Source organism: Bos indicus, chromosome 10 (genome assembly GCF_029378745.1).
Source record: "Bos indicus isolate NIAB-ARS_2022 breed Sahiwal x Tharparkar chromosome 10, NIAB-ARS_B.indTharparkar_mat_pri_1.0, whole genome shotgun sequence".
NCBI classification, from domain to species: domain Eukaryota; kingdom Metazoa; phylum Chordata; class Mammalia; order Artiodactyla; family Bovidae; genus Bos; species Bos indicus.
Window position 1 is genome coordinate 1,823,972 of NC_091769.1, and position 15,253 is coordinate 1,839,224.

Here is a 15,253-nt window from a genome sequence, read left to right on the forward strand (position 1 = left end):
CTCAGTCTCTGTGGAGTCTCTGGGTCCTGGTGCGCACAAGGTATGCTTGAGCCCTCTGAGAGTCTCTGTTGGGTATGGGCTTTGATTCTAACCATGATTTCGCCCCTCCTACGGCCATGCTTGGGCTTCTCCTTTGCCCTTGGATATGGGGTATCTCCTCACTGTTACTCCAGCTCCCCACAGCTGCATGTACATTACCGTATGTAAAATAGGTAGGTAGTGGGAATTTGCTATATAACACAGAGAGCTCAACCTCGTCCTCTGTGACAACCTAGCAGCCTGTGATGGGATGGGAGGTGGGAAGGAGATTCAAGAGGGAGGAGACAGATGTTATAGCTATGGCTGATTCATGTTGATATAATACAGAAACCAATACAACATTGTAAAGCAGTTATCCTCCAATTAAAAATAAAGAAGGGGGCAGTCTTATGGAGCTGAGCCCTTAACCTGTTTGATCTGATGATACCCAGGTAGATAGTATCAGGACAGAGTTGAATTTCAGGATACTCAGCAGTGTCTGCTGAAAATTGAAGAATTACTTGATAGTGTTGGAAAAAACACCCAGTGCAGACCCTGTCCCATGGAGCAAGACTTGCCCCTGATCTAGAGGAACTTTATCATATAAAAAGGATATAACAGTTATTTAGCACTTGTTAAATGACAAGCCTGGAGAATCCCAGGGGCAGGAGAGCCTGGTGGGCTGACGTCTATGGGGTCACGCAGAGTCGGACACGACTGAAGTGACTTAACAACAACAACAACAAATGACAAGCACTGTCTAAATACTTTCTAGAAATTATCTGTTGATGGGTGAAGCTGTGTTCCCTCCCTGCTATTTATCTGGGGCCAAACTATGGTGGATGTAATGAAGATAATGGTGACCTCCCTCAAAAGGTCCCATGCATGTACTGCTACAGTCCGTGCCCCCAGCCCTGCAGCAGGCCACCACCAACCCATGCCTTCGCCAGAGACTCCTGGACACCACAGGCAAGTCTCCTGTGGGGTCGCTGTTCCTTCCTCCCTGGTCCTAGTGCACAAGGCTCTGTTGTGCCCTCCAAGAGTCTATTTCCCAGTCCTGTGTAAGTTCCGGCAGCTCTGTGGTAGGGTTAATGGTGACCTCCTCCAAGAGGGCTTATGCCATCCCCACACCCAGAGCCCCTGTCCCTGCGGCAGACCACTGCCGACCCGTATATCCACAGGAGATGCTCAAACACAATTATGTCCCAGTCTCTGTGGGGTCCCTGGGTCCTGGTGCACATAAGGTTTATTTGAGCCCTCTGAGCATCTCTGGAGGGAATGGGGTTTGATTCTAAATGTGAATTTGCCCCTCCTACCATCTTGCTAGGGCTTCTCCTTTGCCCTTGGATGTAGGGTATCTCCTCACAGTGGCTCCAGTGCTTACCGTCTTATGGGGGTTTCTCTGACCTTGGATGTGGGGTATCTCCACACCGCTGGTCCAGTGAAGCACAGCTGCCGTGCCTGACCTTGGACATGGGGTATCTATTCACGGGTGCTTCAGCGAAGTGCAGGAGCTGCTCCTGACCTCGGCCATGGGGTATCTCCCCTTGGCTGCTCGTCACTCCAGCGCTGCGCAGTAATACTCAAAATTCTCCAAGCCAGGCTTCAACAATACGTGAACTGTGAACTTCCAGATGTTCAAATTGGTTTTAGAAAAGGCCGAGGAACCACAGATCAAATTGCCAACATCCGCTGGATCATCGAAAAAGCAAGAGTTCCAGAAAAACATCTACTTCTGCTTCATTGACTATGCCAAAGCCTTTGACTGTGTGGATCACAATAAACTGTGGAAAATTCTGAAAGAGATGGGAATACCAGACCCCCTGACCTGCCTCTTGAGAAAGCTGTATGCAGGTCAGGAAGCAACAGATAGAACTGGATATGCAACAACAGACTGGTTCCAAATCGGGAAAGGAGTACGTCAAAGCTGTATATTGTCACCCTACTTATTTAACTTATATGCAGAGTACATCATGCGAAATGCTGGGCTGGATGAAGCACAAGCTGGAATCAAAATGCCTGGGGGAAATATCAATAACCTCAGAAATGCAGATGACAGCACCCTTATGGCAGAAAGCAAAGAACTAAAGAGTTTCTTGATGAAAGTGCAAGAGGAAAGTGAAAAAGTTGGCTTAAAGCTCAACGTTCAGAAAACGAAGACCATGGCATCTGGTCCCATCACTTCATGGCACATAGATGGAGAAACAGTGGAAACAGTGGCAGACTATTTTTTTGAGCTCCAAAATCACTGCAGATGGTGACTGCAGCCATGAAATTAAAAGATGCTTGCTCCTTGGAAGAAAAGCTGTGACTAACCTAGACAGCATAAAATTACTTTGCCAGTAAAGGTCCGTCTAGTCAAGGCTATGGTTTTTCTAGAAGTCATGTATGGATGTGAGAGTTGGACTATAAGGAAAGCTGAGTGCCAAAGAATTGATGCTTTTGAAGTGTGGTGTTGGAGAAGACTCTTGAGAGTCCCTTGGACTGCAAGGAGATCCAACCAGTCCATCCTAAAGGGATCCGTCCTGAATTTTCATTGGAAGGACTGATGTTCAAGCTGAAACTCCAAGACTTTGGCCACCTGATGCGAAGAGCTGACTCATTTGAAAAGACCCTGATGCTGGGAAGGATTGAAGGTGGGAGGAGAAGGGGACAACAGAGGATGAGATGGTTGGATGGTATCACCAACTCAATGGACATGAGTTTGAGTAAACTCCAGGAGTTGGTGATGGATAGGGAAGCCTGGTGTGCTGCAGTCCATGGGGTTGCAAAGAGTCGAACACGACTGAGGTGACCGAACTGAACTGAGAAATTATCTGATGTAATCCTCATATCCACTATATAAGGAGTTTGTTATATCTTCATTTTATAGATGAGAAAACTGAGATGCAAAGAGATTTAATAACTTGTCGAAGATCACACAGTGGGTAAATTTGCAGAGCTAGAAACCAATCTGGGTTTGTAAGACTTGTATACTTAACCACTTTGTCATACCAAAGAGATAAAAGACCTACCAAAATCAGGCACATGTGTCAGGTATTGTGGAGCGGAGCACTTTCTGTTTTAAGTGTCCAGGAAGGTAGTTTTCTTATGACTAATGGTATGTTCTATGATGCTCTTGTGAAGGAAGCAAATTCTGAAGGTCTGGTGGCCTGGGATGGAAGATTCCAGCCCCTGGTGAGGAGGGATGCCGGAGGGTTTTCTCAGGGTTCTCTAGACCCAGGCAGTTTTGATAGACTAGATTTCCAGATTCTCTTTCCTGGAAGGAGCCTGCCTGTGATAGTAGGCTTGCCCCTTCCAATGGACTTTTTCCTATTTTCCAAAAGAAAAGTAGTCATTTTTACCACTCAGAATCTGTTATACTATTTTGTGTTTAAATGTTCAACCTCCTGGACTGATGTTGGAAAAGTAAAATGACCTTGATTATCAAGTGATACATCCTTGTATGTTATTTTCTCACTTTGACTTTCAGCAGAATTGATGAAGGACCCAATTGATTTGCCACTTAATAGAAAATTTGAAATACTTTTAGATAATGTATCACTACTTGTAGAGTTATAGGTCTACATGTAATTTGGAAGTTCTCTGGGATACTGGTGATGTCCTTATAACAGAATACTTAACAGAATAATATAAACCTCTACTTAATGTGAAGAAGAAAATCTATTCAAATAAAAATAAGAATAGAATTGTTGCTAAACTATTTCATTTTAGCACAAAATAATATTCTTGAATGGGTATGATCCAGGTTAATCATGGAGAAAACAAGACTATCCTGTTTATCTTATTAAGAATTAACTTTTCAATAAAAACATACATTTTACATTTAAAAATTACTTATCAGCATTGATGCAGTATACTAATAACATGCTGTTACTAATTGTAATGATAACTTGGTTTAGAAAAAAATTTTACCATGTCGAGCTTTATGGTCATGGGAAATAAACCTTTTACTTTATTTCTGTTTTTCTGTCACAAAAGTAAGATATAGTGATGAATAAATACTTTCAAGCATAAAACATTACTTTGAAGGGATACATTTTTGCAGAGGAGATGAAATTGAGTTGCAACTACAAGGAGAATGAAAGATTGCTGTGAAATTTTCAACTGATAAACTCATTTCATGTATTTTTGTTTGCTTATTTTTGTAATTAAATTTTTTAAATTGGGGTGTGATTAATTTGCAATGTAGTATTAGTTTCTGTTGTGCAACAATGTGAATCAGCTACATATATACATACCCCCTCCCTCTTATCCCTCCCTGCTATACCCCCATCCACCCCCTCTAGGTCATTTCATGTGTTTTTAAAATGAATGACTGTGGATATCAAAGTTGTATGGTATTTTATTACACTGGATATATTTAAGAGAGTCATGAAGCAGTTTCATTTAATTAATTTTTTGTTTTAATATTTTTTATGAAATACTGTTGATTCACAGTATCGTGTTAATTTGTACTTATAGCAAAGTGATTCGGTTGTGTGTGTTCTTTTTGAAAATATTCTTTTCCATAATGGTTTATCATAGGATATTGAATACCATTCTCTGCTATACAATAGGACCTTGTTTACTCATTATGTGTCTCAAAGTATGCATCTGCTAACCCTAACCTCTCCTATCTCATACCTCCCCAGCCCCCTCCCCCTTGGCAGCCACCAGTCCATTCTCTGTGAATAGAGAGATTCAAGAGATTTACATCTTTTTATTTAAAAATTTTAAAACACTGTTTGTTTTTAATTTAGTATTTTGTTAGTTTCTGCCATATGTCAACATGAATCAGCCATAAGTGTATGTAAAAACAGTTACATTTTAAAATGTCAGTATTTACTATATGTTGCAAATGACATCCTTTTGATACTTTTTAAACTTCTGATGCAAGATGTTAGATATCATCTTAGAAACATGCACTAAGGTGAATCATTTTCCAAATTCTTTTAGTGAGTACTTGTGTAAAAAGTTTAAAGAAGACTGAGTTAAGGCCTCCTAGATATGAGCTCAACTGTGGAAAAATCAGAAAAACCAAAAATGTTCTCAATTTTGCCTAAGCAAAATAAACCTTTTAAAAGTGATCTTTACATACAATTATATGTATTTTGTGTTTGTATATACTTTATATGGGGCTTCCCAAGTGGCACGGTTATAAAGAATCCGCCCGTAAATGCAGGAGACACAGGGGATGCGGGTCCTATCCCTGGGTTGGGAAGATCCCCTGGGATAGGAAATGGCAACCCACTCTACTATTCTTGCCTGGCAAACTCCATGGACAGAAGAACTTGGCGGGCTATAGTCTATGAGGTTACAAGGCGTCAGACGTGACTGAGCACACACACTCTTTATATACCACTGTAATTACATCAAATAAAACCTCTAAAGCCGTGGTCTAGCACTCTCTTCTGGAACAGAACAAACTTTGTGTCTGGTGTGGAACTGTTCACCTGCCCTAGACCAAATGAGCACAAATGTGGGGCCTGAGAAAACATGGCTGGAGAAGGTCTGCTGTAGGTTGCTCTCAACTGCGTGGCCCTGTTGATGGGGGGCCGCGGGGGAGGGGGAGTGGGAGAGCAGCGCAGGGATAGGATGTGAGCGCTTGCTCAGTTCTCCTCCACCATACTGTGTTCTCATATCACAGGAAGAAAAACTTGGAGACGAAGAGGTTTGCCACACCTCGTGCTTCCAGACAACCATTCACAGAGCCATGTTGGCACTGGGCCTGGGACGGCTGAGAGGAAAGATAGGCACCCCTCTACTGTTAGCGTGGCTGGCAGCCCCTCCAGCATACACAGGTGTGGATCACAGGTCCTTCAGATACTACAGCCCCTTGTTCCACTCTGAGGGCCTAAGGGAGAAAAATGCTTGGACGTGCCTTTTTTGGTTTTGAACCAGTATTCTGACCTACAGAGAAGGGTGTTGGTGCCCACCTCTCGGAGTGTGTGCCTCGGTAGCTTGGGCAGAGGATGAAATGCCTTCATCTCTTCTTCTCCTAAGTTGACCATGTTGGTCACGAGGAAAACAGAGGGATCCAGGAGAGTGCTGGGTCAAGGGAGAAGACACTGGAAGCAGACCAACCAGGGAAGGGATCTTTCATGCATAGACATATTTTCCTAGCATCTTTCTCATCCACACCCACTCTTTATGATCTACCCTCCAGCTTTCTAGCAGAATGCTTTGTTTGATCTTGCAGTTGACATGTAGCAAAATCAGTCTTAAAAGTCTGTATGTTTGTAGTAAAGAGGTAACTGTGTTTAAATACCACCCTTAGGACTTTTGAATGCAGAAACAGAAAGGCAGGGGTCTGGCTACCTCTTTGGGATGAACGGGCTGAGGTCAGGCATTTGAACTTTAAAGAATTAGCCACTGTACACTTAAACACTTTTTATTTTCCAAATCTTGTGTTTTGAAATTTAATTAAATTATACATAATGAATATCAGTTTTGGCAAATATAAAACCTTTATGATGATAGGAAAAAATATATATAAAGTTTCCATGGCCATTTTACTGTTTGTAATTTGTGATGTTAGAAAAATATATTTTGCCAAGTTGTTCTGTCTTCTGCCATTTTTTCCCATAGTAACCAGTTATAAAGTTGAAAAACCACGGCAAGGTGACTCTGTACTATCAGTGTGAGAGCTAGAGCTAAAATATATTTCCAGTTACTAGCTCATTCTTAATTCATGAATATAATATTTCTTCTGATAAGTCATTCTAGATCAGATAATATGAACTCAGACTGTCTTTAATGAAACCTAATAATCTGTTGTGTTGTGAAGAGTTAAAATCTATTCTGTCCTGATTATTTGTCTCAAGCATTAGATGTAGCTTTTAAAAAATATAGGTCAGGAAAGAAAATGTGAATAAGTGGGATAAAATTTAGCCTAAAAGTTTACAAATGTATCATATTTGAGAGTTTTAAAAATGAAATCTTGTATATATGATGGTCTCGCTTTACTTACTGGCTATTTGTCCTTTTCCCCATTAAACAGAATAAGTCAAATTACTCTGATAAATATATATATATATATATTTTTTTTTTTTCTTTTAATGTTACATGTTCATCCTCCATGCCCACTCTAAATTCAAAGCAGTGGCAACATTTAAGTAACATCAGACATTTAAACTAAGGTTGACAGATGTCAAATTGAGCTATGAACTTTGCTGGTGGTGGTTTAGTCGCTAAGTCATGTCCAGCTCTTGTGACATCACGGACAGTAGCCTGTCAGGCTCCTCTGTCCATGGGGATTCTCCAGGCAAGAATACTAGAGTGGGTTGCCATTTCCTTCTCTAGGGTATCTTCCCAACCCAGGAATCGAACTCAGGTCTCCTGTATTGCAGGCAGATTCTTTATCGACTGAGCTATGAGGGACCTTGTGAGGCTCAGTGTTTTTATAATTGAGCATCCATGTGAATTCAGTACCACATCTTGAAATCTGGACATCACAGCGATGACTTTTAAGAATCTCCCCCAGGTCAAGCAGCTAAACAGATCCTGGGAAAGTTGGTTCTGTTTCTGAAAGCCGCTCTTCCTGAACGGAAGGCGAGGGTCACTTAAGATGAAGGCACTGAATTGTGAGCAAAGCCAAACTGCACAATAGCGTGGTCATGGTCCGCTGCACGCGGGCTGAAAGCATTTGCATATGGGGTGTTAAAAGGTGAACAGATGAGACCATGGAACACTGAACACTGGCACTGCAGTGCTGCCTAACCCATAGGGCATTGTGTGGGCCCATGCCATGCTGCAGTGTTTAACAGTCCAGAGACAAAAATAATCACAGATCATGAGCTAGATCTGGCTCCTTAATAAACTATAGCAGTCTCCTGATAAACTTATTCTTCTACCTGTGACCAGTCTCATGAATAAAGCCCTTTGTCTTTTGGGGGAGGGGGGTTACCACACCATGTGGCATGCGGGATCTCAGTTCCCTGACCAGGAATGGAACCCACGCTCCCTGCAGTGGGAGGATAGAGTCTTAACCGGACCTCCAGGAAGTCCCAGACCTTTGTCTTTTTCTGTGAATGATATGTAAGTTGAACTGGATGCTTCTAATTCTAAATGACCTTGCTAGAGTTAATATGTTATGTAAAATAAAATACAAATTTACTTAGGAGCCTTGGTAATCCTATGTGGATAACTGACTTTTTTTGTAGATCATCTGCTGCTTTCATTTTAAAGGCTAGAAAGAGGAGCATGCTATAGCGGAAGGCTGCCGTAAAGCCCTGAGAAGTAGCCCAGGCTTGTAGAGTATGGCTGCATGTCACTTCGTCTCCTGCATTTTCCATACTGCCACATCCAGATTTTTTTTTTGTCTTAGTTTTGACACTTTTTAAACATAACATTATTATCCTCAATTTTCCCTTCTAGTTGAAAAAATAGTAGAAACAGAAAGACATCCTCTATAGTAACAGACCTTCACTGAATACTATAAAACACTGTGCTGGAAATCATGGGGCCTCAGTGATATGCCCTTCATTTTATTAAGATTTTGAGGCCTTATTCACTTTTATTAATAATTTTATTGTGTATATTATAAATATTTTTTGAAATATATATGTGGCCATTTGTGTTTCTGGATATTTTAGATGGAAAACAACTGTTTTCCCTTCTCTAAAAGAAAGAGTTGCCGCACATGGAGTGATTTCTATAGTGTAGGAAAACTGCCCTTAATGTTTTATTTCTCGACATGAGAAGTAGTTTAATAGTGGTTCACTTTATAATAATTTGTTAAACAGTTCACATATGTATTTTATATTCTTTTCTGGTGGTCTGTTATAATTTACAATGAAAAAAGAATGTTGAAAACCAATTTCTCCAGCCTCAAAATTTCTTCTGGAACAATGCCTAAAATTCCATTGTTATCAATTATTTTAGTTAATATTTGTCTTCTCCTTTTTGTCTTTAAAATGCAACCATTTGTGACCAGTTAATACACGAAGACATGAGCCCTTTAGTGTAGTTGATTTGTCAGATCACCACTTCTCTGTAGTTCAAGAATCTGAGCTTATGTAGAAGGGCTGGTTCTGGAAGGTAGGATAATGAGGGGAGGAAGAGTTTTGAAAAGGAAAGCAGTTAGTGCATGTCAGCAAAATGGAAAATCGGTGAGCCTAAAGGATGCATAACCATCTCTCTCACCTTTGCAGATTTCAGTAAGCAATATTTAATTGCTTAGCTTTCTTCTTAAATGATAGCATGATTAAAAAAACCTCACTCATTTGACATAATTAGGACAATGGTTAAAATATAATACTTTTAAAGTATAGTTATTACTTTTAATTGCATATTTACTAATGTAAAGCTAATAAGTATTGCCTACTTAGAGTTTTTAAAGAACCCTACATTCATGAATAAAAAGAGTAATTTATAATTAAGGTATGAATATTACATGAATGGATACTGCAGAAAATCTCCCAGTAAGTTAAGGCTTATAAGTAGCTTTTTTTCTTATAGTTAGTTTTCCTAGTAAGTCTTTTACACTTCAGACTTGTCCAGTTCACATACTTACAGAGGAGGGAGATGCATATAAATAGATTTTTTTTGGTTAGTAGTATGCTGTTTTGAGTATAAAAAAATATAAATTAAATTGGATTACCCTATCTAGTTACGATGTGTTTGAGTGTATTATATGACTGTTATGCTAGTAAAATAGTCTTGTCAGTGAAGCAGTTTATTTTGAAGACATTTGCCTATTGTGTCTGAGATTGTCTGAGAGAGCTTGTACGTGATTTTTTTCCCTGAAATTCTTTGAGAAAACCATAGATCTAGTGTTTGACCTCAAAAATTATGACTTAGGTATTGTGAATAACCAAATGTTGGTTTCTTTAAGGAAGTACATATACATATATAGTTTGAAATTTTTCTATTTGAAAATATTCCTCAGTTTTTGGCCTGTTTATTAAGCTTTTGCAAGCTAGGGAAAGAGACTCGGTGAAAGTGATCAAGCAGCAGAAAAGACTGCTCAGCAATATTACGGTTACCAGGGCTAGGGAGAGGAAGACTGGGATAAATTGGGAGGTTGGGATTGACACATACACACTACTTTGTGTAAAATAAATAATAAGGAACTACTGTGTAGCACAAGGAACTCTACCCAGTACTCTGTAATGACCTACATGAGAGAAGAATCTAAGAAAGAGTGGGTATATGTATGTATAACTGATTCACTTTGCTGTACAGCAGAAAGTAACACAACATTGTGAATCAACTATACTCTAATAAAAATTTTAAAATCAAACAAAGGACAAAAAACAAACAAACAACAAACCCCCCCCCCCAAAAAAAAGCCAAAAAGAGACTGACTGCTCAGTCAAACGGAGAAAGCAATGGCACCCCACTCCAGTACTCTTGCCTGGAAAATCCCATGGATGGAGGAGCCTGGTGGGCTGCAGTCCATGGGGACTGAGTCGGACACGACTGATGCGACTTAGCAGCAGCAGCAGCTCAGTCAAAAGTGATAAGACTTGAAGCAAACCCAGGTTTATCCACCAGCTAGCTGCACAGGACTTCAGTTTAAGTGATGCTTGCTTTCACTTGGTGCTTCTTCCACTGCTGTTATTGCCACTGGGCGCTTGGGCTGGTTTCCCTGCTGTGTCCCCTTCTTCCCCCAGCCTGGGAAATAGCCCCGGGTCTGTGAATTTCCCTTATATTATAAATTAGTAATACCAGCTTAGAACAATGCTGCATTTAAAAAACATGTATTTAAAACTATTAAAAATATTGATTATGGGGACACATCAGCTGTCTGGGGCACAAATGAATTAATCCCTCTTGTCACTGTCCCAGGGCCATATCACACAGAGTTCCCACTTTTGAGAAGCAGCTCCTTCTCAAATCTACGCCTGCAATTTTGGGAATATGCCCTTGTGATTTTTATTAAGGGTTATGGCAAAGTAGACAGTGACTGGCCACTCCAGTGTCTGATAGCATTGGCGGTTGTTCAGAGGGAGTTGGTTGTGTCCCATTCATCCGACCGTACTCTTATAATGCCTGAATTCTGAATGTTGCTCCCATGTGAGCTTACGTTTGATGCCATCTTCAGGTTCACCTTTTCACTTCAGGATTCCAAAACTGGAACAAAATTCAGGTATTGAATCCATGTCAAATTGCTCATAATAATAGTTTATGGAGTGCTGATTTGAAACCCCTGTTTACTTTCCATGTCTAAGGTGTATTCATTAATGTTTATCATTCCTGATCAGTAGCCAAAGCTGCCTCCCAATGTCCTGGAGGGAATCGCCAACTTCAGGGTGCTCACATGTTTCTCTTGTTATCTCTCAAGGTTGATTGCCCTTGACAGAGAGTTCTTCTCTTTGTTGACAATTAAATGTTCTCCTCATTGGGTATTCTTTTCACTTATCTTCCAAAGAGTCTGTTTCTCCCAGTGTATCCTTAATTTAGACTGGCTCCTGAGGATGAGGCACAGGTGGCCATGGAAGGCTGTGCATTGTGGTGGTTTTGAGCTAATTCTCAGGAGCCAGATTGGTGGGTTTAAAAGCTGGGCCCTTGCTCATGAGCTGTGGGACCTTGGCAAAGTCCTGTTTTTCTTATCTATAAAATGGGGAAATAATTAGTATCCATATTAGAGGATTATTTTGAGGATTATATAAGTAAATAAACCAGAAATACTTAGGACAGTTTGGTGGCTCAAATGGTAAAGAATCTGCCTGCAATGCAGGAGACCTGGGTTTGATCCCTGGAGAAGGGAATTGCAACCCACTCCAGTATTCTTGCCTGGAGAATCCCATAGACGGAGGGTCCATGGAGTCGCAAAGAATCGAACACAACTGAGCGACTTTTACTTGGGCAGCACCCACCACATAGTAAGTGTTCAACAGGTATCAGCTCTTACTAGTATTACAGACTTATCTTAGAATTTGGAAACTGTTAGCCGTGATTATATTGGAGAAGGAAATGGCAACCCACTCCAGTGTTCTTGCCTGGAGAATCCCAGGGACAGAGGAGCCTGGTAGGAGGCTGTCTCTGGGGTCGCACAGAGTCGGACACGACTGAAGTGACTTAGCAGCAGCAGCAACGGTAATTATACTTTGGATTGAAGGACTTGACCCATGGACATACAAGATGGCTTTCTGAGGAGGACACGCCTGCCTGCCACATGATTGACCCAGGACTGCAGGCGTCCATCCTCCTGGAGTGGGGGGCGTGCCACTAGAGAGGAGACTAGCCATCAGTGCCTGCACATCTCTCCCCTGCAGGCTTATCAGCCTCTCCCCCAAGAATGGGATCCAGATTTCCTGGATGGGCTTGGCTGCTGTGCTAGATTTGATCAGTTTCCATCGTTGTGTCTGCTGGGGGTGCCCTCTGCTGGTTCATCTAGCATGTGTGCAAATCTGGGGGATAGCAGCTTTTAAAAAGTTAGTTTTAGCCTTTTAGGGATGTTTACATTAAAAAGCACACTTGAAAATGTTTTTTTTTTTTTTTTTTTTTTTTAATGCGAGTGATACAAATCATATCTATATTAGTCTGTTTTTTCCATTTGCATTATGAGTTGGAGTGTTTTCAGGTCTGAAATATTTGGGGTAGGTTTGAATGAGAATGAGGGTTGTCAACGGCATGCCAAGAAACAGTAATTTTTTTCACAACACAGTTGTCAAAAACCGATTGGAATGGCTTACATTCCAGTATAATTGTACTAAATATCTTAGATTCTTATTTAACGGTTTAAAGAATGTCCATGATGTGGGAACTTTGTAAACACTGAAGTCTCAAAACATCCTATTTTCAAATGGTGCCATAACCTAGACCCTTTGGACATTGTCATGTTCAGGGTTTAGTACATTTCAGAAAATATTATCTCAGATTTATTGAGCAATTCATTATGTATTTAGAATTATATTTTACCAGTACATTGTGCCATGATGTCCCTAAGTTTACATTAAAAATTTTTTTTCCATTTATTTTGTGTTTTTCTGACCACTGCCTCCTTTTTTATTCTTCTCCAACGTCTCTTTCTTTCCTCTGCTTTGCTACTAGGATCAAACAGCATAAATCGGGTGACTGCGAATATGGAAAATGGAGAAAATGAAGGAACAACTAAAATTATCGCACCTTCACCAATAAAAAGGTCAGTTAGTTAACTGAAAGGACACACTGCTATCTGCTGTCACAGAAATGCTATTTATCTTTTGTCAAGGTTAAGAAGCACGCTGGTAATTAATTAGTACTTTTAATGAAAATAGTCAATGGGCCAAAGAATACTTTAAGATGCCAGTAAAATGTAAAGAATCAAAACATGTCCCTCTCATTTGAAGGAAATGCTCCTGCCGTCATAGCATGATGAAGTTATAGATAGTCTGTGGTCTGCCTTCTCCACAACACAGTGAAAATCCCATGTGATTTTTTTAAATGGCATGATATAATGGACTAACTCCGAGGGACCTGGGAAGTAAAGTAGATAGCATTCATGTTTAATGTACTGCGTTCATTATAGCAGTACACTGAACTGTGGCCCTGGAAGGAGGTTTTATAGCGTTTAGAGGTGCAGGGTTTCAGAAGGCAGTGATTGCATATGTATGAAGAGTTGTCATGGTCTTTTGCATCAATTTTCCCTGAAGCATCCCCCAGCGGAAGGACCTTCTCTTAATATATTATGTGGATTGTTTCCCTGAAAGATCAGCCTTGTTCTCTGTTCAGACACTGTTTCAGCGTCACTTTTTCCTATCTCCAATTATGTTCATGGAACAGAATGTTGCACATACAGTGAGCTCTCTATAGAGAGTACTCCATACGCATTGTAGAGAAGTCACATATTTCCGAGATATGTGACCTTGAGAAACTTCTTAGATCATCTACTCCATCTTTTGTTAGTAAATAATACAATATTTTAAAGTAAAAAAAATAAAAAATAAAAAAAATGCAGTATCTGCAAAGCACCCCCCCCAAAAAAAAATAATAATGGTGTTTTCATTCAATTGGATTGTTGCTACTTGGAGAAATATAGTGTATGATTTCTCAGCAAAATAATTCTAAGTTATGAAATTTCTCAGAGTTGCAATGTTTTCCCCAAGGTTTTGCCTTCATTTTCTTTTGTTTACGTACTGGATGCTCCCTGTATAGATTCTCTTTTTGGAATGATAAGTTCTTTGCTTTCGTGTACACTTTCTTCCTCTTTTCTCTTTTTGCATTCTTGTTTTGATGGGTTGATAATTGCTTTACAATGTTGTGTTAGTTTCTGCGGTACAACAGCAAGAACCAGCCATAAGTATACCCCTCCCCGTGGGCCTTCCCCCCACTCCCCGCCATCCCACCCCTCTAGGTTGGCACCGAGCGCTGGACTGGGCTCCCTGTGTCCTGTAGCAGCTTCCCACTATCGATTTTATACCAGCATTGATGTACTTTCATGTGCTGTGCTTCTCGTAGCCTCGTAGTTGTGGCTAGAGGGTCAGCTGAATCTGTATGTACAGGGTATGCTTACGGTGAGTCTAACATAAGAACGGGCATGCATGAAATTCAGATCCCAAGCCTTTTTAGAGTGTATGGAAGGAGTGCAGTCCGCTCCACAACTGCATTCTTGCCCATAGGACTGATACCTGAAGGACTGCCAAATTTTCCCACTCAAGCTCCAGATGAGAACTAGCTCAGAGACTGCATTCAGTTAATTTGCCCCCTGAGATTTCATTATTCTGCTGCTGCTCTCTCAGTTCCTCTTTCATGTCCCTACTGCACTGCTCAATCTCCCTTTTCTCTTTTCTCTCTGATTTATTAAACACACCCAAACTTTCTACTGTATCTTTCTACATACCATATTTATTACTTTTCCTCCTTTCAAAATTAAAGTTTTACTTTAGAAATTTGATCTTCCAAATGTTTTTTAATCTTTTTAAGAATAACATAAATAAAATATACCTACCGTCTACGAATACTAGTGCTCTTTAACATGCCTTTGTCAAATATCTAATTTTTTAGGCTTTATAACTCCCTAGATGAATATCATATACTAGGGTACAAGTTTATTTTCATTTTTTGAAATTACCTTGTCATTTTTTCTCTCCTCTTTCTTTGCTGTTACAAAGAACTCTGCTATGACTATATTCCAGGACAATTAAATAGAGGATTCCTCAGAAAGCTGGGGTTAAACATGGATTAGGAGTTAAGTAGCTCTATCTTTTTCTGAAGTGGAGGCTCCCAGGGAAGTGAGAGGTGGCACACCTTCTGTCCTCCCCTGGTGACGGGAGGCTTTTGATGAGCCCCTGCCTTGTGTCTCCCAGTGTTTCTAAAATAATTGTTG

The 15,253-nt window shown here is 40.4% G+C and overlaps 1 protein-coding gene across 5 annotated transcripts in view; it reads left to right on the forward strand.

The window, feature by feature from the left end:
* Positions 1-15,253, forward strand: part of EPB41L4A (erythrocyte membrane protein band 4.1 like 4A) — a 292,774-nt gene that overhangs the window by 230,862 nt on the left and 46,659 nt on the right. For all 5 annotated transcript variants that reach the window (XM_019968015.2, XM_070796629.1, XM_070796630.1 and 2 more), the window contains one exon: positions 13,000-13,090. In XM_019968015.2, coding sequence (XP_019823574.2) covers positions 13,000-13,090 — 91 coding nt within the window. The remainder of the gene's footprint in view (positions 1-12,999; positions 13,091-15,253) is intronic.